This window comes from Mobula hypostoma, chromosome 6 (assembly GCF_963921235.1).
Source record: "Mobula hypostoma chromosome 6, sMobHyp1.1, whole genome shotgun sequence".
NCBI classification, from domain to species: Eukaryota; Metazoa; Chordata; class Chondrichthyes; order Myliobatiformes; family Myliobatidae; genus Mobula; species Mobula hypostoma.
This window is the reverse complement of record NC_086102.1, coordinates 144,229,324-144,251,926: the sequence shown is the minus strand read 5'-3', so window position 1 is coordinate 144,251,926 and position 22,603 is coordinate 144,229,324. Positions and strand designations below refer to the sequence as shown.

General features: G+C 41.6%; 1 protein-coding gene across 3 annotated transcripts in view; it reads left to right on the top strand.

Annotated features, from left to right (window-relative positions):
- kcnh3 (potassium voltage-gated channel, subfamily H (eag-related), member 3) overlaps positions 1-22,603 on the top strand; it is a 648,677-nt gene that overhangs the window by 419,062 nt on the left and 207,012 nt on the right. For all 3 annotated transcript variants that reach the window (XM_063051908.1, XM_063051907.1, XM_063051906.1), the window contains exon 6: positions 17,855-18,012. In XM_063051908.1, the coding sequence (XP_062907978.1) occupies positions 17,855-18,012 (158 nt within the window). The remainder of the gene's footprint in view (positions 1-17,854; positions 18,013-22,603) is intronic.

Genomic DNA, 22,603 nt, shown 5'->3' with positions numbered 1-22,603 from the left:
TCATTGCTCACCAATCTCATATGCCTTCATCAGGTCGGAGGCAACGTCCTTGGGGGCTGCCTTTGCTGTAGAGATGCTAATGAGATCCCGCTTCTCTGCAAATGGGTTGACCCATTCATGTATGAGGCTAACCACTGCTGAAACTGTTTCATCATCTATCTGGATTCTTGGCCGCTGTAGCTCCGCATGACAAAGCTCCGATTTGTTGCCTTGCACCATCTCCCTTAACTGTCCCAGGAATGCACTGCGGTGCTCAGCTGTTATGTAGTAACGCTTGTTAGCTCCAACATTCAGGCTGAACCGTGATGTGCCTCCAGGAGTCTGTGTGTCTTTGTTCACTGTGGCTTCAATAGCCTGGTCCACAGGGATCTGCCCAAAGGGGCTGTTACTTGACAGCTGCACTGAGCATTGGCCTGTCTTAAAGGCCTCATACACAGAAGGATTCTTCTCTGGGAGGTTCATCATCTGAGCAAAGTAAGGGGACAGGTACCTGGCATAATTCATCTTAACATAGGCAAAGCACCATGGGATCATGGTTCTTATAGCATGGAGGTGCAACTCCCAGTCCCCCTCACGAGAGGCGCGCAGAAGCACAAGTAGTACGTTCTCTACCATGTCGATGTATGATATCCAGAATGCGGATAGCTCTCCATTGTTGAGACGGAGGTGTTCCAGAAAGTCTGTCCACAGGTTATCAGCTCAGCTAAGAGTGAACTTTGCAGCATATTGTTCAACTTCTGTTGGTTCAAGTCACTGACCATTTCGTTCACATGGTCTAAGAATGATTTGATCATCCCACTCCTCTCTGGAACGTTGTCCTCAACCCACAGTGTGAATTCTGCCCATGCAAGTCTCATCAGTGCTTCATAGATGTACTTGTGGACCCTGACAGCACGATTGTAGTGCTTACCATCAAGGACTCCATTGATGGACTCCTCTGCGACAATTCCAGCCTCTATGCATACGTCCTTTAGACCAGCATCCTGAAATCGCTTTCCTAGGATGGCTAAGGCATTACATATGGTATGGAATGCCCCCATCCTAATCCTAACCCTAACCCTATCACACAGAAAGCTACCACCGCTGCAATGCTATCACATATTTTCTAGCACTAGGGATGTATACCTTGCCAAAAATCACTATAAGAATTATTCCCCCCAGATGGTACTGGTGGCCCAAATTTGGGGTCTTGGCTCATGGGCTATAGTTGGCATATCTTACTCCTGCACACCCACTCGTCACCACCTGAGATTCTACCAACAATGGTTGTATCATCGGCAAATTTGTAGATGGTATTTGAGCTATGCCTAGGCACACAGTCATGTGTATACAGAGAGTAGAGCAGTGGGCTAAGCACACACCCCTGAGGTGCGCCAGTGTTGATCGTCAGTGAGGAGGATATATTATCACCAATCTGCACAGACTGTGGTCTTCCAGTTAGGAAGTCAAGGATGCAATTGCAGAGGCCCAGGCTCTGCAACTTCTCAATCAGGATTGTAGGAATGATGGTATTAAATGCTGAGCTATAGTCGATGAACAGCATCCTGACATAGGTGTTCGTGTTGTCTAGGTGGTCTAAAGCCGTGTGGAGCGCCTTTGAGATTGTGTCTGCCGTTGACCTATTGTGGCGATAGGCAAATTGCAATTGGTCCAGGTCCTTGCTCAGATCTATAACAAATTATGGCCATTTGAGTTTGTAAAACAAAAATCAAGCCTTATTCTGATAGAATGGGCACTTCATTATGTACCCAGTTAGTAGCACGTTTCCCCATACACTATGCCCCATTTTTTTTAACTGTAATTAGCTTTCTTTTGCTGTTGATAACACTATGATGAAGAAAACATGGCTTTGACTGGAAGTGGTGACCTTTCCTTTCCTCATCTTTATGATTGCCATCTGTCCTGTTGTGTATTATCAGCTTTTTCTGTTTTTATTACAGATACCAAGGATCAAAAGCATTTTGTTGCTAGTGAGCTGACATAATCAGTAGAAGTTGTATATTTACACATGAACAAAAGAGTGCAGGGCTATTAGTTAACTCAGTCCAGGTTATTAAATAACTTAATGACATAATCCCTTTGAGTCCAATCTCATTCAGAACTGATGTTCACTCCCTTCTGCTCATCATCATCATAGCTTGTCACACCAGACAGACAGCCACTCCAGTGTTGTTTGGTTGATGTTGAGCAGGTCAGTGTCAGCTAAATCAGGTGAGAGTGGGCAGTTGCTCAGAACGTGTTCAATGTTCTGCACCCTTTCGCCACATTCACAGGATTCACTGGTCTTTAAACCCCACTTCACCATATTGTCTCCTGTCCTACAAACTCCCGCTCTCGCTCTGTTGAGAGTGCACCACTTCTATCTCTCAAGCAGTGCCCCGTCTGGTAACATTTCTGTGGGGTCTTGCACTGTATTGTTTGGTGGGGTTCTGGCTTCTGTTTGTTGCCAGAGGTCAATCCTGTATGTTTGGGGGGATGTTTCGTGTGGTAGTTCCTCCACTGTAGCAAAGCTTTTCCTCGATTTTAGGCAGTTGGAAACTGGCACATGATGATATAACGGGTGCCGTGAATCAGAGTTCTATTTACCTTTTTCAATTTTTGTTGCAGTATCTCTTCGGATCTCCCCTCTGCTGATTAATCTCCTCTTCATACCTATTTAAAGACTTTTTTGAGAGATTCTATCACAGTTCCTTAACAAAACCTTTCCACTGTCCAAATTTGGTGCCCCTCTGCATAGCTGAATGTTGGTTAATTAATTGACATTAGCTTACATTTCTGAGAGACTCTCCTGTCTTACCTTCTCATTGCTATCTATCTCTTATGTGAAATCTTTGTGGAAATCCCACTCACCTAGGGCATGTTTTTGCATCAGTCACAGAATATAACAGCAGGCCGGTGGTGTGGTGACATCCACACCAGATCTTGAGGCAAGGGATCCCAGGTTCAAATCTGGCCAGCTCCTTGCCCGCTTTCCATCCACGCTAGGTTAAGCGTCGAGCTAGCAACTCAACCTTGTAAAAAAAAAGACAAATACTAAAGGAATAGCAAGCTTGCTGCCCAATGAGCAACGAGGTGCAAGTGAAACAACATAGGATATAATATCAGCAATTAAAAATGGTGCAGAGGTAAAAATTCAGCAAGCACGTATCTAATGGTGCAGCAGACTTACTGGCTGAATATTGTTTGTGGAAAAAATAATTTCTGTGAGCAAGTTTGAAGATAGTTTATTGCCATACTTCAGTACACCAGTGTAAAGAAGAATGATTGTTACTCAGGATCTGATGCAACATAAAGCACAATAAGCTGAAAGAACACTATAAAAAACAAAAAAAGCACAGTAAATATAAAAGCAATCCTATAAAGACAATGTACAAATAAGTTATCTTCTGTACATAGACTGATTGTACGTACACAAAGTGTCGCTAAGTGATGTGTATGTAGTGATGGTGGGCGGTGGGGGGAATGATGGGTATTGGGTGGAGGTGTTGATCAACCTGATGGCTTGAGGGAAGTAGCTGTTTTTGAGTCCGGTGGTCCTGATGTGGAATCTGCAAGGACTCTTCCCTAATGGGAGTGGTACAAACCATCCATAAGCAAGGTGGATGGGATTGTTTATGATTTTGCTGGCCTTTTTCTGGCACCCTTCTGTATATGCATGTAGCCCCCCGGTAAGCCTCAGGCTCACTCAGCTCACTTCCGTCTGGGGGGAGCAGTTTTCAATCCCGCCAAACTGGGTAATCAAGAAGATAACTTATTTGTACATTGTCTTTATAGGATTGCTTTTATATTTATTGTGCTTTTTTTGTTTTTTATAGTGTTCTTTCAGCTTATTGTGCTTTATGTTGCATCAGATCCTGAGTAACAATCATTCTTCTGTGTGTTGTGTCCCCTGTGTAACATCAGTACCCCGAAATAACATTCAGTCCACAATGTGCGGTTAAACGATTAAGATTTTATATTGAAATATGGGTTTAGTAGAGAACAAAAGAAAAGGAAAACAAATAACAGGTGCCAATAATCTCATAAACATGTCCAGTGCACAAACGTTGGAGCTCACAGATTCCCTTTCGCTGATCCTCCTTCGCTCGTCGTCGACCCCTGGGCTCCTGCTCCGAGCCCAGGCCCAGCGGGTCCGGCAACCATCTCCTCAAGCCACGTCTTCTCCCTTCATCCTCTTCACGCCTTCTCCTCAAAGCCCACGCAACTAACAGCTTTCACACAGACAGAAAGAATAACATCTATCCCAATTGGTTAACAAATGAATACAAGTCCCGTTATCACTAATTATAATCCAAACATACTGCTATAGAGAACCACTATCTCAGAAGTTAACAGTACAGAGAAGCCATTTTATTCACCTTAGCAGTAACATAAAAGAAGAAACCCTTACATACATATATCCTTCATGCTGGTAGACTGGTACTAGTAATGTACTGGGCTGTTTTAACTACCTGTTGCAGAGTGCGCCTGTTCACTGCAGTGCAGTTTCCATACCATGCAGTGATACAGCACATCAAGCCTTTCTCCTTTGTGTATCTGTGTATCTTTCGAAGGCCATGAGTATTGGTGACCAGTTCTCTTCATCCACCTTAGAAAGTAGATGCATTGGTGAGCTGTCTTCAGTGTGGAGGATGCGTTCTGGGACCGTGAGAGGTTATGCGAGATGTGCACTCCAAGGAGATTGAAACGGTTCACAATTTTCACTGCTGTGCCACTGATATGTAAAAGGATGTGAGTGTTGAAGTCAATAACAATCTCCTTCGATTATCCTGGATGGTGACATCACAGTTAACTGTTCATTTGTAATTATAAACCCAAGTGCTCAGTATCTGTTGTCAATTTCAGTGACAACTCACAGACAGGACAAAGTTGGACAGCTCCTGTAGTCTGCGTCAAATCACCTCAAAAATAGGAGAGAATTGTAGATTCCTAAAGCCTGCAACTTTTTAACTTGAATTGATGAGGACAATGGAAGCACATTCTGCCTATGAATGTTTGCCTATTGAATCATTATTTGAAGAAATTCCATTATCACAGCAACAGGACATTGTGGAGTCAGTAATGTAGTGATATGTTTGATCTTCTGTGATATTCGAACAATTTTAACTTAGCTAATAGCAATAATTAAAAAAGAAAATGTCCTTGTCAAAATGTGCACATATCTCTGAACAAAGTCGAATTCATCTGTGCTGCCCTGATACTGAGTAGCCAAGAGATGTATTGTCAGTAACCATTATCTGTGATCTTGAGGGCAGCATTTTTGTTTCCAGGTAAGAGGAATATGGGGTTCAGGAGCCTCTCCAGGCTGGTGCTCCAATTCAGTACAATATGCTGTCCTTCAGAGGTGAGGCAGACAAAGGCTCTCTTTCCAAAGGCTGGCAGGATCCTTTGCCTCTCTGTCACAACAGGGTGTTGTTGCATCAGGCAGCCAAGGGACTTTGTCATCATAGTGACGACTTTATTTATCCCTAAACCAATATCACAAAAGAACAGATTATCTGGTGGTTATCACATTTTTTGATTTTTTAAGCTTACATCTCTCACAAGCAATGGCCATTGGGTCAAATTAACTAGAGCGCCTGGGGTGTAAGAAACTGCACATAACATACTTCAATTTCTTCAAAACAGAGCTAAACTGGATTCAACAATTTGACAGCTTTCTATCAACAGAGTTGGAGGCAGGTTGGACTATTTTACTTACTGCCCATTATGGCACTGGCGTTTAGGGCAGCAATGAAGGTCCTCCATCTCTGGCGGTGTTCAGAGCTTCCTTCATCCTGTCAGTAGCTTCCTCTTGGTATTCACTACTGCCAGTCATGCAAGTCCTGGATGGAGACTCAGGAATAGCATCACACTCAGATGTTGAAGCATTTTTCATTGCTGTTTCTGGAAATATTTTGTTTTACCAGTCAGGGTTGTTAGCCCTGAGCTGAACCCCTGAACTTGGAGGACCGGTGGACCACTTTTAGTCTGGCCTCGACCCTTTGACCTGTTTGGCGTGGGTGACCCTACCCAGCCTCCAAATCCAACAACAGGGTTGTGATCCTCTTGGAGGGGACTATTTGAACCCGCAGCAAACAGCTCACCAAATGAGAAAACAGAGTTTACTTAGACTGAATGAAACTAGACATTGTCAGGAACAAAATCAGGTTCTCCCAACAAAGAAAGAATTTCAGGAGGATGCAGACTGCATAGAATCGATCGGTCACATAGCAGAATTTTAATGAGACTTAATTTACTTGAGGAATACCGTCATCGTCGTCGTGGCTATCCCTCGAGGTCGAGGATGATGGTCTTCATTCTGTTGACCTATTTATGGGCTCTCAAGTGGCTTATGAGTCCAATCTTGGCTTTGAAAGTTCTTCCGCATTCAGGACAGGTAGTTCCAGATGGCAGATCAGGCTTTGGTTGTTGCTGCCTCTCTTTCCATTTTCTTCTCTTTTCTTCTAATTCTGCACATCTGTTGGCTTTGAAAGTTGCTGTTCCTTCTCGGATGATGGCTTTCCAGAGTTTCCTGTCCTTGGCATTGGTTTCCCAATTACCAATCACCCCCTCTATACCACTGCATGAAATTTAAAGAGCATTCTGCTAATTTAAGTACAGGTCGACCTTCATAATCCGACTACCTGTAATTCGGTTCCTTCGATAATCCGGCATTGATTATGCTTAATGTGATCCTTCTGTAATTCGGCATTTTCACTGATCTGGCACACCTCAGGTCCCAATGGTGCTGGATTAGTGAAGGTTGATCTGTATTAGTATCAAATGACATAACTGAAGGGGCCAGTATACAGGTATGTGGATACTTCTTGCTCTTTCTTTTATGTTGTTTCAAAGAAGGAATTTGTAGGTTTAATCTGGTTTTGGTTTGATTATTATTGTCATATGTACCAAGTTACAGTGAAAAGCTTGTCTTGCATGCTGTTCATATAGATCAAATCATTACACAGTGCATTGAGCTAGAATAAGGTAAAATAATAACAACACAAAATAAAGTGTAAAACCTGCCAAAAGAGTGCAGTGTGGGGAAAGGATAAAGGTGCAAGATCATGACAAGGTAGATTTTGCAGCCAAGAGTTCATCTTATCGTACAAGAGGTCCATTCAAGGGTCTATTAACAGTGGGTAGAAGCTGCCCTTGAGCCTGTTGGTATGTACATTCAGGCTTTTGTATCTTCTGCCCTGTGGGAAAGGGAAGAAGAGAGAATATCAAGGGTGGTTGGGGTCTTTGATTACTCTGGCTACTTTACTGAAGCAGCAAGTATAGACTGAGTCCACAGTGGAGAGGCCCGTTCCTGTGATGTGCTGAACTGTGTCCATAACTCTCTGCAGTTTCTTGCAGTCACATGCAGAGCAATTGCTGTACCAAATTGTTATGCAGCAGACAGAATGCTTTGTACGGTGTATGGATAAAAATTGATATGAGTTGACAGGAATATGCTGAGTTTCTTTAGCCTCCTGAGGAAGTAGAAGAATTGGTGAGCTTTCCTGGGCATGACATCAACGTAGTTGGACCAGGACCTGGGATCTTGAAGCTTTCAACACTATCAGGAACATGTGTGCACCGCTTTCCTTACTGAAACCAATGACCAGCTCTTTTATTTTGTTGATGTTGAGGGAAAAGTTGTTGAAATTAACAAATACTTGCATTTCTACACTCATACAAGTATCAAATGGAAGTTTTCTGAACTAGCTTGGCTTTGGTCTGGAGAAAATTGGAATTTCTGCTCGATCTGTCAGTGGTAGATTACTCATAAAGATTAGATTTTATCATTTAAACTTTCTCGGCAGAAAATATTTTGCCGAATTTCAGTAAAATGACAGGTTATATAGAGCCACTTCATGAAGATCAATTGTACAGCAAACCATAATGCTTTTTTCAATTTTCAGCTAATATCTCTTGAAGTAATTACAAGCAGCGATGTTTACAAGCAGAGACAATTACAAACATTGGAATTTTCTCATAAGCATTTGATGAGTGAGTATTTAAAACTGAAAAAGACAAAATCCCTCTGCACTTTTAATGCCATTAACTGAATAAAACTGCCATTAACTCAATTAAGCATAAAATATGCCAACAAGTACTCACTTTAACAAACCATTACCCATTTGCCGGTCTCCTTTTTCTTCCTCCATTTCCTTATCTTTCCCATATGACTACTTAAATTCCTCCAATCAGCTTTCGTCCATTAAGTATCACTGAAACTGCTCTCATCAGATTTGCATGTATACGTGACTGGCATTATTTAAGTTATTCCTGCCCCTCCTTCTCAACTAGTCTGCAACTATTCACCTGGAGGACCACACCATTCTTTTCCAGTGCTTTTCCTGCATCAGGTATTGGATTGCAATAATTAGTTACTTTTTCCCATCCAACTGTGTGAGGTTTATATCCCCATGGATACATGAAAATCCTTTTCCCAGTTCAGATTTCTCACTTGCATGCAGCTCCTCCGTGGCATTATCCTAAAACAGCCCATTTTCCACAAGTATGATGACATGCAGTTCTTCCTCATCACCTCCCGGTTCTATTTTTGGTTTTGCTGTACTGCTTGTCTCACAAAAATCCCTGGATGAGCAAAAATTTCCAGAGCTATTGCTTTTGGCTCTTGAACAAATTCTGTTTCCTTGCCACTGGCCTCTGTTGTGTATTTAATATTTCAGTAATATTTGAGTCATATTGCAAATCTATTGTTTGATTAAGCATTCTTTGCTGTTTACATAATGCATTGTGGGTTATCTGTAAAAGTAACGTAGGTGGCATTTGTCATCACGACACCACGTGGTATGCGTGCATCTCACCTTAAGTAAAAATTCAAATTAGTCTCACATTTCAGACTCCCATCTTTTCCTTTCAGTTAGTTTAATGTTTGTCACATAACAGTAGTGACAAAGTAAATTTAAAACAAACCTGGGATGACTAGCTACCTGTTGAGGCACATCAAGATGTTCAAGCTTTAAAAAAGCAGTGAGAAACAGTCAAGTTTAAAAAAAAAATCACAGCATGTTTTTTTCTTCGAAGCAGCACCTTTTCTTCACAAAAATGTAAAAAGAAAGGCAGGAACTAGAAGAATTCATGGATTCATAAACAGTAATTACCGGGTGACAATAATCATAAAAAAGAGCAGAAATGGCTGGCTACATCAGAAAGATTGACATATTTGAATACTCAAAAGATACTGAATGAACTGAAGAGTATTTTAGAGCAAATAGAACAAGCAGTAAGAAACAAGTACACATCTTGCTGAGTAAATTAGATTTAAAGGGGTTTGGTTTGCTTAAAAATTTAACTGCTCCAACCAAACTAGCTGAAATAAATTTTACTGATATCATGAAAATAATTCAGGAACATTAAGAACCAGAACCATTATATATTGCAGAACACTTTAGGTTTCATAAGTAGAATCAAAAGCAGGGGGAGTCTATTGCAGTGTTTGTGGCTGAGTAAAAGAAATTGTCTGAACATTGTCAGTTCAGTAATAGGATTAATGATGCACTGAGAGATTGTTTAGTTATTTGAATCTTACAAGAAAGCATTCAAAAATGGCTCCTAACTGAAGAAAAACTTACACTTAAAAGAGCAGTTGAAATAGCTGTATCAATGGAAACAGCAGACACAATTGAGCTGCATTCAGGAATAAAAGTAAGCATGAAAAAAATTGCAGTGTCTAGACGGAGGCCTGCCTGGCCAAACAAGTTATGCTACCATTGTGACAGAGACTCACATACATCAAGCAATTGCAGATTTAAAGATGAAATTTGCAGAAATGCAACAAAGCAGGATACACACAAAGAGCATGTCAGGCAGACAAAAATAAATGGGTTGTACAGGGAAGGTAAAAAGACAAAAAGCTGAGTTGCATTTTCAAAAGAAGCACTAATCTGAATGTTGTTGGTGAAAAATCTGATGATAATGAGAGTGAAACAGGACTGCCAGCCTTGAGATTTACAATGTGAAAACTAACATGAGACAAGCATAATGGCTTACACTAGAAGTGAATGGCAAATTAATTAAAATTGAATTGGACATTGGTTTGGCTGTTTCAGTCATTCCACAAAAAGTGTTTAAACAGCATTTCAAAGATACTGAACTGAAGCCTGCAGATATCCAACTAAGAACTTATACTGGAGAAAAGATAACTCCTGTGGGAATGACATTTGTAACAGTGAAATAAAATCATCAACAGGCCTCATTTGGCTTATACATGGTAAAAACAGGAGGGCCAGAATTGTGAGGACGGGAGTGGCTAAGACAACCACAACTTGACTGGAAATCGCTTCACCACCTGTATGCCACATCCAATGTAGTAGAGTTCAAACATATCAAGGGTAAAATGGTATTAAGTGAAAATGCCACACCCAAGTTTTCCAATCCCAACCGGTTCCTTATACCATCCGTGATAGCCAGTGAGCTGGATTGCATGGAGGCTGAAGGACTTCTTTCCAAGGTTGAGTGGAGCACATGGGCAACACCAATGATCCCAGTAGCCAATTAGAATGCGTCTGTCAGAATCTGTCGTGATCTTAAGGTCACCATCAGCCCAGTAGAGCAATACCTTCAGCTCAGCATAGAGGACTTGTTTGTAAACCTTTCAGGAGGAAAGTACTTCAGCAATGTGTACTTAGGACTTAGCTGAGGCCTACCTACAGATAGATGTAGAAAATGAGTCCAAAGTTTTTTTTTGTACTATAAACACTCACAAAGGACTTTGTTGCTATAATAGGCTTATTTTTGGAGTTTTACCTGCACCTATACTCCACAGAAAGCTATAAGCAGGGGCTGCAAGACTGTCCAGGTACTCAGTCTTACCTGAATGACATCATTGTAACCAGTAAGGATGACAAGGAACATCTCTAAGACAGTGTTAAAAAGATTAGAAGATTATGGGCTCAGAGTACGATGTAAAAAGTGTGAATTCTTTAAACCAAGCATCACCTTGTGGTCACGTCATTGACGCACAAGGATTACGCAAGTGTGCTGAGAAAAATTCAAGCAGTGGCAGATGCCCCAAGACCAAAGGGCATGTCACAGTGCAGTGCTTTTCAGGATTTGTCAATTACTATAACAGATTCCTGTCAAACTTGGCTACTGTGCTCTACTCCTTAAACTCATTACTACAGATCGGGAAGAAGTGACAATGGACAAAGCAGTGTGAGGTAGCTTTCCAAAATGTAAAGAAAATGATGACTTCAGATACTGTACCCACAAATCATGATCCACATCCTCCAATAAAGCTTGCTATGCACTGTTTGGGGTGCCAATATGTCCAGAAGAAAAGTGCCCAGAGTGTCCGAACCACTACCTGCAGGTTCTTTTCTGATTTTTTTCTTTTATGGCTGCCTGTAAGGAGACGAATCTCAAGGTTGGATAATGTGTACATACTTTGATAATAAATAGACTTTGAACTTTGAACTATATTGAGTTGAAGTTTATAACTAAGCATGGAGGAGTGTTGTGTATTTAATATTTCAGTAATATTGTAAAATATATTGTTTAATTAAGCATTCTTTGTATTTACATATTGTATTGCAGGTTCTCTGTAAAAGTACATAAATGAGATACATCATCACACCACCACGTGTTACATGTGCACCTCACTTAAAGTAGCAAACGAATTTAGACTCACATTTTAGTGTCCTGTCTTTTCCTTTCAGTTAGTTTAATGTTTTGGACTTACAAAACATAACAGCCTCCTTCTTCTTCCAAGCCACTCTGTGAGAGTGAACTAGTAAATTTCTCTCTGGGCTAGCCTAGCTTTCACCAACGTTCATAATTTCAGGCCACATCCCAGTGTAGCCTGGACCAAGCTCCAAATCCACCAACAACATGTCTCTAGTATATTTTCATCCCTCAGTGCTCCCTGCCTCTTTATGCTCCTCTGTATATCTACATTTTTCAATTTCACTCACAGCCCTACAGATAATGAAGCCCGATGTCTGCATGCAGCACAAAGTATTCCACGTCGAGTAATGAACTAAGAGCCAGGCAATTAGCATCTCCAAGAAAAAGTCTCTTTCCTGCCGATATTCAATGGTACAGTTATCTCCAACCCCCCCACCAAGGTTATTGCTGACCAGAAATATAACCAGAGCAGCAGAGTTAATTCCACCGCTGAAAATGCCAATCTGTGCCTGGATTTCTGTAGCATCGTCAGACTCCCCGTGGGCTTTCCAACATTTACAAGGAGTAATTAATGACAATGCATAAGTTTCTTGCCTAACATGCAATGATTCTCCCACTCAAAGCCTTCAACTCCTCCACACCCAGCACACCACATTAGAGAACAAAATACACTGCAATAACTTGACAAAGCTTCTTTTTTGCCTCATAAACTCATAACTTTTACCACCATGCACGTAATTTGCAATCCTTCTCCAGATATACCAGAGAGAAATATGTTGCCACTGCTTCATTGCCATTGGGTCTGAATCCTGGAATTCCTTTCCCACCAGCACTGCAGGAACACCCTCACAGCAACAGCAGTTCTTCAAGCAGGCAGATTAGCAGCATTTTCTCAGCGGGAACAGATGTTATGACTCAAAGACTGAAGCTGGTAAATGCAAAAGTCTATAGTCATTGTGACAAGCTGATATTCTCTTAGAGATCCTCCCAGTGGAATCTCCCTGAACTCAAAGTACGTCTTGTCATACCTTTTAAGGACAAAGCTAACAGCAGGGGATTCAATTCAATTTCAATAGATAAAATGACATTGCTTACTTCCATACTTTGAGTCTGATAAATGGTGCCATTGAATTATAAGACCATAAAACCATAAGACATAGAAGCAGAATTAGGCCATTCAGCCCATTATGTTTGCTCTGCCATTTCATTATAGCTGATCCATTTCCCTCTCAAACCAATTCTCCTGCCTTCTCCCTGATTAATCAAGAACCTATCAACCACCATATTAAATATACCCAATGGCGGCTTCCACAGCCACCTGTGGTAACGAATTCCACAGATTCACTACTCCCTGGCTTAAGAAATTCCTTATCATTTCCATTTTAAATGGACATCCTTCCATTCTGAGACTGTCTCCTCTGGTCATAGACTCCCCCAGCATAAGAAACATCCTCTCCACATCCACAGTATTTAGGCCTTTAAACGTTTGATAGGTTTCAATGAGATCCCCTCTCATTCTTCTAAATTCAAGTGAGTAAAATCCCAGAGCCAACAATCACTCCTCATACAGTCACCCTTTCATTCCCGGAATCATTCTCATGAACCTTCTCTGAATCCTCTCCAATATCAGCACGTTTTTTTTTAAATAACGGGCCCAAAACTGCTCACATTACTCCAAGTCAGGCCTCACCAATGCCTTATAAAGCCTCAGCATTACACCTTTGCTTTGATATTCTAGATCTCTCGAAATGAATGTGAATATTGCATTTGCCTTCCTCACCAATGACTCAACCTGCAAATTAGGGAAACATGCACGAAGAATCCCAAATCCCTTTGCACCTCAGACTTTTTAATTTTTTTCCCCATTTAGAAAACAGTCTATGCCTTTATTCTTTTCACAAAGTGCATGACCGTTCACTTCCCAATAATGTATTCCATTTGCCACTTCTTTGCCCATTCTCCTAATCTGTTTCAGTCCTTCTGCAGCTTCCCTACTTCCTCAACACTACCCTCCCTCCACTTATCTTCATATCATCTGCAAACTTGGCCACAAAACCATCAATTCCATCATCCAGATCATTATCATAAAATATTGAAAGAATCAGCCCTAATACCAACCCCTGTGGAACACCTCTAGCCATTGGCAGTCAATTAGAAAAGCCTCCCTTTGTTCCTTCACTTTGCCTTCTGAATTGCTCCCAGAAACTCCAGCCATTGCTGCTCTGCCATCATCCCTGCTAGTGTTCCCTTCCAATCAACTTTGGCCAGCTCCTCTCTCATGTTCTGTAATTTCCTTAATTCCACTGTCATACTGTGTCACACCTCACTATTAGATGTGGGTAAGGGTGCCCAACGTGGATCACCAGTTGGGAAAAAAAACAGATGGTAAGCCACAACAGCATGTTAGTGCCAGACGTTTCATTTAGTGCGAGGTGAAAGAAAAATGGGCAAAAGCTACCCAAAAGTTGTGAACAAAAAAAGTATTTACAAATAGACAAATGAAAACAAACTTGTTCAAAAAGTCTTTCTCCGTAACGCACTTTGTCGCTAACTTTCCAATATAACTGTTCACCAGCTGTCAAATCCAGCCTCCACACCTCTCAGCAAGGCCAAACTGAGGGTTTAAATCTGTCTGTGTAGGGTGTGGTGTGCCTGCTCCCACTAAACAAGGCGTTATTTTAAGACGCGTTGAACTGTCTCTCGGGTCTTTTGGGGTCATTCTGCTGTCTACAGACTGATGTAATAGTGCAAGTGAAAATAAACGAAACTGTCAAGAATGCCTGTGTCTAGAATCCTGATTTTTATGCGTTATTAAACGAAGGGATTGTTTTAATTAGCCAAGCTAGCGATTGTTTTACTGTTGAGGTGTGTAAATGGTTAACTCCCAAGAACTGCAGAATGGGAGGACAAAGTGTGTGAACTATTGAGAAAACTAGACTTGGGACAGAACGAGAAGGAGTGACTAACCAAACAAAGGGGGACTCTTTCCCAATCTAGCTGCATATTGAAATCCCCCATGAATATCGTAATATTGCCCTTTTGACATGCCTTTTCTATATCCCATTATAATTTGTCTCCCACATCTTGGCTACTATTCAGAGGCCTATACATAACACCCATCAGGGCCTTTTCAGCCTTGCAGTTTCTTAACCCAGCCCACAACAATTCTAAGCCTTCCGATCCTACTGTATGTCACCTCTTTCTAAGGATTTGATTTCATTTTTTACCAATAGTTCCACGCCATTCCTCTGCCTACCTGCCTGTCCTTTCGATACAAAGTGTATCCTTGGATGTTAAGCTCCCAGCTATAATCTTCTGCCATGACTCAGAGAAGCCCACATCATCATACCTGCCAATCTCTAACTGTGCGGTGAGATCATCTACCTTATTCCATATAATCTGCGCATTCAAATATAAAACCTCCAATCCTGCATTTATCATCAATGTTCCCTCTGATTTGTAATGACCAGTCTGTGCAAAAATCTCGCGCTGCTCAATTTTTTGCCTTGTGACAACAACACGTGTGCACGGATTTTTTTTAATATAGAGGTATTCATATTAACAGCTAGCAAAGCACTGTCAATAAGAACTTTGATTTCCTCTGGATTTGATTGTTTTCACTCTCGTTCATCTGCACTCTCACTAAACATACATAGCAGGCCTGTAGCGGTAATGAAGGATTTTCCCGCTGGAGCTTCTTGCACACCATCCATATGTGATTTGCTTGCTAAATGATACTTTAAAAAGTCAAGTTTCCAAATATCACCCCACTTCTTCCCACTTGCAAATTCTCCAGCAACTTTTGCATCACGACAATACTCACAGGTAACACCAGTATCTGTATCGTACATAAACACTTTTCGTAGCTGCTGACTTCATGAGCTTTCAGTGTAGCAGTTTCTACTGTTTAGTTAAGCCATTCCACTTTAATTAAACTAGCATTTCTTTTGCACTTCATGCCTTTTGTTTCTTTGGAATTCGATATAGTGAATCAATAATTTCTTCAATAAAAACAGTATAAATAAGCCAGTTCTAAAATCTGCATACAAATCATCACAAATTCCACTTTGTCAACACCATTCGTATCAGAAACCAGAAAAGGAAATGTAATTGTGTATGATCGTGAAATATATTTAACATGATGAACTATACTCAACAAGTCAATGAGATAGAGGGTGCCAACGTTTTGTGTGCAGTTTAAATTCCTTTGTGCACTAGTAGCAAAAGATTTTGCAAGGTGCAAAATATTGTTTGTCACCCTTTTGATTTTGTCCCCCTTTACTCTGCAATTCATCCTACTGAGTGCAAATTTGCCCTATCATCTGCCTGTCCTTCCTGACAGTCTCACAACACACTGCCTCTGCTTGTAAACCAGCAGCCCTATCACACCGGTTCCCATCCCCAGCCAAATTACTTTAAACTCTCCTGAACAGCTCTAGCAAACCTGCCCGCAAGGATATTGATCCCCTTTTAATCCTCCCCTTTTCTATAGATCATACTTTCCCAGAAGAGATCCCAAAGCTCCAGAAATCTGAAACCCTGCCCACTGCACCCGTTTCTCAGCCACACATTCTTCTGCCAAGTTAGTCTATTACCCTCACTGGCTAATAGCACAGGCAGCAATCCAGAGATTGCTGCCCTCAAGGTCCTGCTTTTCAGCTTTCTACCTAACTCCCTAAATTCTCCCTCTTCAGGACCTCCTCACTCTTTCTACCTGTATCAATAGTGCCAATATGTACCAACAATTCTGCTGCCCATCCTCGCCCTTTGGAATATAGTGGACCTGATCCAAGACATTCTTGACCCTGGCACCTGGGAGGCCACATACCCTCCAGGTGTCTCTATTATGTCCACAGAATCTTGTGCCTACTCCTCTAACTATGGAATTCTCTATCACTCCTGCAGTCCTCTTCTCCCCCTTTCCCTTTTTAAATTTTAGAATATTAAATAGGCATCCGTCAGTCTCGTGAGACCAGGGATTTGTGTCTTGGAAGGTTTCCAGGGCGCAGGCCTGGGCAAGGTTGTATGGAAGACCGGCAGTTGCCCATGTTGCAAGTCTCCCCTCTCCACGCCATCGATGTTGTCCAAGGGAAGGGCACTAGGGCGAATACAGCTTGGCACTGGTGTCGTCACAGAGCAATGTGTGGTTAAGTGCCTTGCTCAAGGACACAAGATGCTGCCTCAGCTGAGGTTCGATCTAGCGACCTTCAGATCACTAGACCAACGCCTTAACCACTTGGCCACGCGCCAACACTAAACACTGTTGTGTATTCATAACACTAAAGATATTAGTGTTATGAATACACAAATATTCCAGTTATTGATAGGGCAAATGTGTCCATAGTTGATGTGTAAGTGACAAAGTAAATCCGGTGTGGAAGTCCCTTGATTTCAGTCCAAATGATACAAAGTAACTTTGCTGAAGGTTTCTGATAGATGGGTTGATGCAAGCCAATTAACATAACCCCATGATTTTATGTTTGACTGATGCAAGTAGGAAGTCTCCTGGTCACATCCATTTGTAAACACTTGAGAGTCCTCCTGCCCTGGGCCAGTAATTATTTTCCTGCAGACAGTACCATTTGTTTTCAAATCTGTTAAATTTTAGAACTGGTTACAGCTTGTAATTTATATTTGAACAGTGTATTTTTAGAAGACTGGTTCTTGTTTGTATACATGCCTGCTGTCCACATAAATCCACAACAACGGACACTAGATGCTAGCTGCGTTGTTGACTGAAATAGACTAAACATGCAAGTCTGTAATTTTTCCAGCATCTTGCCCTCTAACTTTAATTAGTGTGCCGTTAGCTGCAGTCCCTTCATCTGCCAATGCCCTAAGTGCTGGCAGAGCACTCCTAAACCTCTCTTTGCCCCTTTAAAATAATTCCTGCCTATTTCCTTCTTATCTAAAGATGTCAAAATCTGATTCCTAACTGTCCTGCTTTGGAGGATAATTGGCTATTTGTTCTCAATCATGGAAATGGACTCAAATTATAACTTCATTTCTGATTCAGTTATTGAATGCTCATAGCAGAAGCATTTTCCATTAAATCTACTTGTACAATTCCTGATGAAAGAATAAAATTTAGACACAAAGCTGATGTTCGTGCATAGTGTGTTGCCTATTTCTCACACCTCCAGATGCATTTTGTTCTTTCCCACATAATGTTGTTTCCTTTGAATGATAATTTTGAAATTAACGGTTCTTTCCTATTATTATCATTATCTAGACATAATGCTGAATTTTCGGACCACATACGTCAGCAAGTCTGGGCAGGTTGTCTATGATCCTCGGTCAATTTGCGTTCATTATGCAACAACTTGGTTCTTCGTGGATCTTATAGCTGCACTTCCTTTTGACCTTCTCTACGCATTCAATATCAATGTGGTAAGTGTGTCATCTGAAGAAATAATTGAAAGTACACAAACCTACAGGCCCGAGTTTGGGTACATTAACTGTTAACTCTACCTAGTGCTCCTGTAGTTGCAGTCGTTTTCCTCTGTTAGCATTGTTGAAGGCCAAGTATATTAGCTCAGCATGAACCAGACTCTGTAATTATACATACAAAATTACTCTAAGTCTGGCACATTTTTAAGTGCTTTATTGTTCCCATTTCCTTGCACTTTCTGATACGGGTGCAAGGACCCATAGAGAATACAAAACTGATGGCCGGAAAAGACTACGTAGACCAATGGGTCTGCATAATAATTGTGAGCATGGTGGCCCAGCTGCCTCATACCCTCTCTCCTTGGAGCCAGGAGGAAGAAGCTGCTAGCTAGGTAGTGCCAGCAGAAGCTGAGCTCACTGTGGGACAGCTCTGCCTGAAACTTGCTGGTTTGCCTGCGCGTTAAGATGTCTGTGAAGGAATACTGCCGAATGGCAGATTGCAGGCTGCAGGAGTGCGTGCTGAGGATGCACTGAAGCTTGATGCAGCCACTGCAAGGGCTCAGTGGGGAAAGACCACAGTGCAGGGTTTTTCAGCTACTGGAGAGGGAGGGGCCCGGTTGAGGGAGGAAGTCCCTCAATTATTACCACCCCAGAGTGCCACATGAGAGGCAGCAAGGTGTGCAAATGGAATAGAACAGTACAGAAAGCATTGCCCATGGTTGTAAAGGATGAAAAGGCATTGAACGCTTAATTCTTGTAAATTCAATATCAGTGTGGTGAGAGTGTCTCCTGAAGAAGTAATTGAAACTACATAAACCTGCAGCCCAGAGTTTGGGTACATTAACTGTTAACTCTGCCTAGTGCTCCTGTAGTTGCAGTTAGTTCCTGTAGTTCATAGGTAAAACTATGGGACCGAAGGGACTTCATTTTAGCTGGGAGTGCAGAGACTGTAATACTGGTGACCCACCAGCTCAGCTGTATTTGGATGCCATGAATAACATTTTCAGCAGACAGTGAATGTAAAGCATGACTGTGAAAAGAAGTTACCATAATCACAGCTGACAGTCACAAGCTTCCAATGAATCAGTGAGATCACACAGATAGGATATTCAGTTGAAAAGAAACCAGATCTAATGTCTGTGTTTTAGATTTTAAATATATTGGCTTTGAAATTCTAAAGGATTGTTGCACTGTGAACCATAACCATTATCGTGCCTGGGACGATATTATATCAAAGGCACAAGTCATTGATGTTGTTGATCTCCTGTTGCAAACTTGCCTTCACACACCTCACAAAGAGGGGTGTGGGAAATGTGGGGCCAGTGCTGTTTCTGGGACCTTAGAGGAGGAGAAAGAGCCAGGCATAAGAAGACCATTCAGGACCAGTGTTGTTCTGATGCTTGGAGCTGGGGGGGAATCAGAATTAGATTTATTACCACTGACTTTTTTTAGAGGCATCCATTAGTCTCATGAGACCATGGATTTGCACCTTGGAAGGTTTCCAGGGTGCAGGCCTGGGCAAGGTTGTATGGAAGACCAGCAGTTGCCCATGCTGCAAGTCTCCCCTCTCCACGCCACCGATGTTGTCCAAGGGAAGGGCACTAGGACCCATACGGCTTGTCACCGGTGTTGTTGTAGAGCAATGTGTGGTTAAGTGTCTTGCTCAAGGACACACACGTTGCCTCAGCCAAGGCTCGAACTAGCAACCTTCAAATCACTAGACGAATGCCTTAACCACTTGGCCACGCGCCAACACTGATTTAAATGTCATGTAATTTGTTGTTCTGCAGCAGCAGTACAGCAACACAAAATTATTAAATTACAAAATAAATAACTAGTGTAAAAAAGAAGCAAGAATAGTGAGATAGTGGTCATGGGTTCATTGACCATTCTGAAATCTGATGACAGAGGGAACTGTCCTGAATCATTGTGTGTGAGACTTGAGGCTCCTGTATCTTCTGTCCAATTGTCGTTACGAGTAAAGGGCATGCTTAAGATGATGAGGGCCCTTAGTGCCGGATGCCTCCTCTTATGTTTTGTAACTCCAAAACATTGAAACTAATTGAAAGCAAAACAAGGAGTTAGGATATAGTGTAACTCGTATAAGTTTAGTTTTTACTTTCAACGAGGTGTGCACTTATCACATAGTAACAACGTGACATATGCAATTCATCTATTTTGCATAGAACCCATAATGAATTATTTAAATGAACAAGAATACTTAATCAAACAATATATTTACAATATTGCTCAAATATTACTGATATAAATAAACAACACTCCTCCCTGCTCAGCTATAAACTCCTTCTTGAGGCACCAGTTCTCAAAAATGTCCTCGATGTTGGAGAGAGTTGTGACCATGGTAGAGTACACTGAGTCTGCAACTCTGCGGCCCCTTGCAATCCTGTGCATTGAAAGCTCCTTACCAGCCCATGATGCAACCAGCCAAAACGTTCTGCACCATACATGATAGAGTATTGTGTGTCTGTAAGACATCTGTAAGAGTCTTTGGCGACGTACCAAAGGATATTGGAGATCAGAAGTTGAGGGAGGAGAGTATGAAGGGTGGTGAGATCCAGCTTCAGGGACAAGTTGTCAGAAATCTGACGTGTGGACAGTGCTTAAAGACCACCTGCATAAGTACAGGACAGGTAGGTTCCAGTCAGGAGGAAGGACAGGGATGGCAAGGTAAGAGAACCTTGGATGTCGAGAGAGGTGAGGAATTTAGTTAAAAAGGAAAAGGAAAACTATGTAATGCCTAGGCTGCTAGAAGCAGACAGAGCCCTTGAGGATTATAAAGAAGCCAGAATATAACTTGAGATGGGAATTAGGAAAGGCAGGAGGGGCATGAAAGGTCCTAGGCAAGTGGGATTAAAGAGAATCCCAAGGCATTCAATACATACATCAAGAGTAAGAGAATAACTAGGAGAGGATAGAACCACTGAAGGATAAAGGGAGGAACATTTTCTTGGATGTAGAGGATGTGGATGAGGTCCTTAATGAGTATCTTACATCAGTATTTACTGAAGAGAAGGACATGGAGGGCATGCAAGCAGATTGATATGCTAGAGCTATTCGGGGAAAAGGAAGAGGTAGTGTTGGGTCTTTTAAAGAGCATTAAGGTGGTTAAGGCCCCAGGGGCTGATGGAATATACCCCAGGTTATTGAGAGAGACAAGAGAAGAGATTGCTGAGGCCAGGCAAGGACCTAGAGGACAGGCAAGAAGCTAATGTTGTTCCGTTATTCAAGAAGGAAATGAAGGATAATCCTGGAAACTATAGACCAGCAAGTGTCACATCAGTGGTATGGAAGTTACTGGAGAGAATTCTTAGGGACAGGATTTATGGGCATTTGGAAAACCATTGCCTAGTTAGGTAGAGCCAGCATGGCTTTGTGTGGGGAAAGTCAAGCCTTAATAATTTGATTGAGTTTTTGATGAGGTTACAACTAAGATGTATGGTATTCATGGTGAATTGGCCATTTGGATTCGGCTGAGGGTTGTCCTCGAAGGGACTTACTCTAGCTGGAGGTCTGTGTTACTGGTGTTCTGCAGGGATCTGTGCTGGACTTTTGCTGGTTGTGATGTATATAAATAGCATGGATGAAAATGTAGATGGGTGGGTGAGTAAGTTGGTAGATGATATGAAGATTGGTGCAGTTGTGGACAGCATAGAAACCTGGCAAAGAATCTGTTGCAGATATAAGCAGAGAAATGACAGATGGAGTTTAACCCGGACAAATGTGAAATGTTGTACCTTGGTAAAACAAATGCAAAAAGACAATACACTGTTAAGGGCAAGATCTTAACAGTGTTGATGAGCAAACGGATCTTGGGGTTCAAGTTCATAGCTCTCTGAAAATGGTTATAGAGGTTGATAGGGTGCTTAAGAAGGCATATGGCATTCTTGTCTTTATTCGTCAAGGCCTTGACTTCAAAAGTTAGGAAGTTATGCTGCAGCTTTTTAGAACTCCAGTGTGGATACAGCTGGAGTATTGCATGAAGTTCTAGTCGCTCCATTATAGGAAGCACATCAAGGCTTTAGAGTGGGTGCAAAAGAGGTTTACCAGAATGCTGCTTAGATTAGAGGGCATTGAATATAATGAGAGCTTGGACAAATTTGATCTTCAAAGAAATCCTAAAACTAGATAAAGAGAACCCAATTAAACAAATAACACAAAAATATTATGCTTGTTCATTTATTTATTGTGAAAAATGATCCAATATTACATATATTTGTTAGAAAAAGTATGTGAACCTCTGGGATAATGCCTTCTACAAAAGCTATTTGGAGTCAGGTCTTCCAGTCAATGAGATGAGATTGGAGGTGTGGGTTGGAGAAGTGCCCAGTCCAATAAAAAAGACACACAAAATCAGGTTACTGGCAGAGCCTGCTCTTCTCAAGAAAGATCTGTTTGTGTGCACCATGCCACAATCAAAACAACTTTCAGAGGACTTTAGAAGAAGAATTGTAGAGATGCATGAAGCTGGAAATGGCTACAAAAGCATTTCTAAAGACCTGACTGTTTATCAGTCCACAGTAAGAGAAATTGTCTACAAATGGAAGAAAATCAGTACTGTTGCTACTCTCCC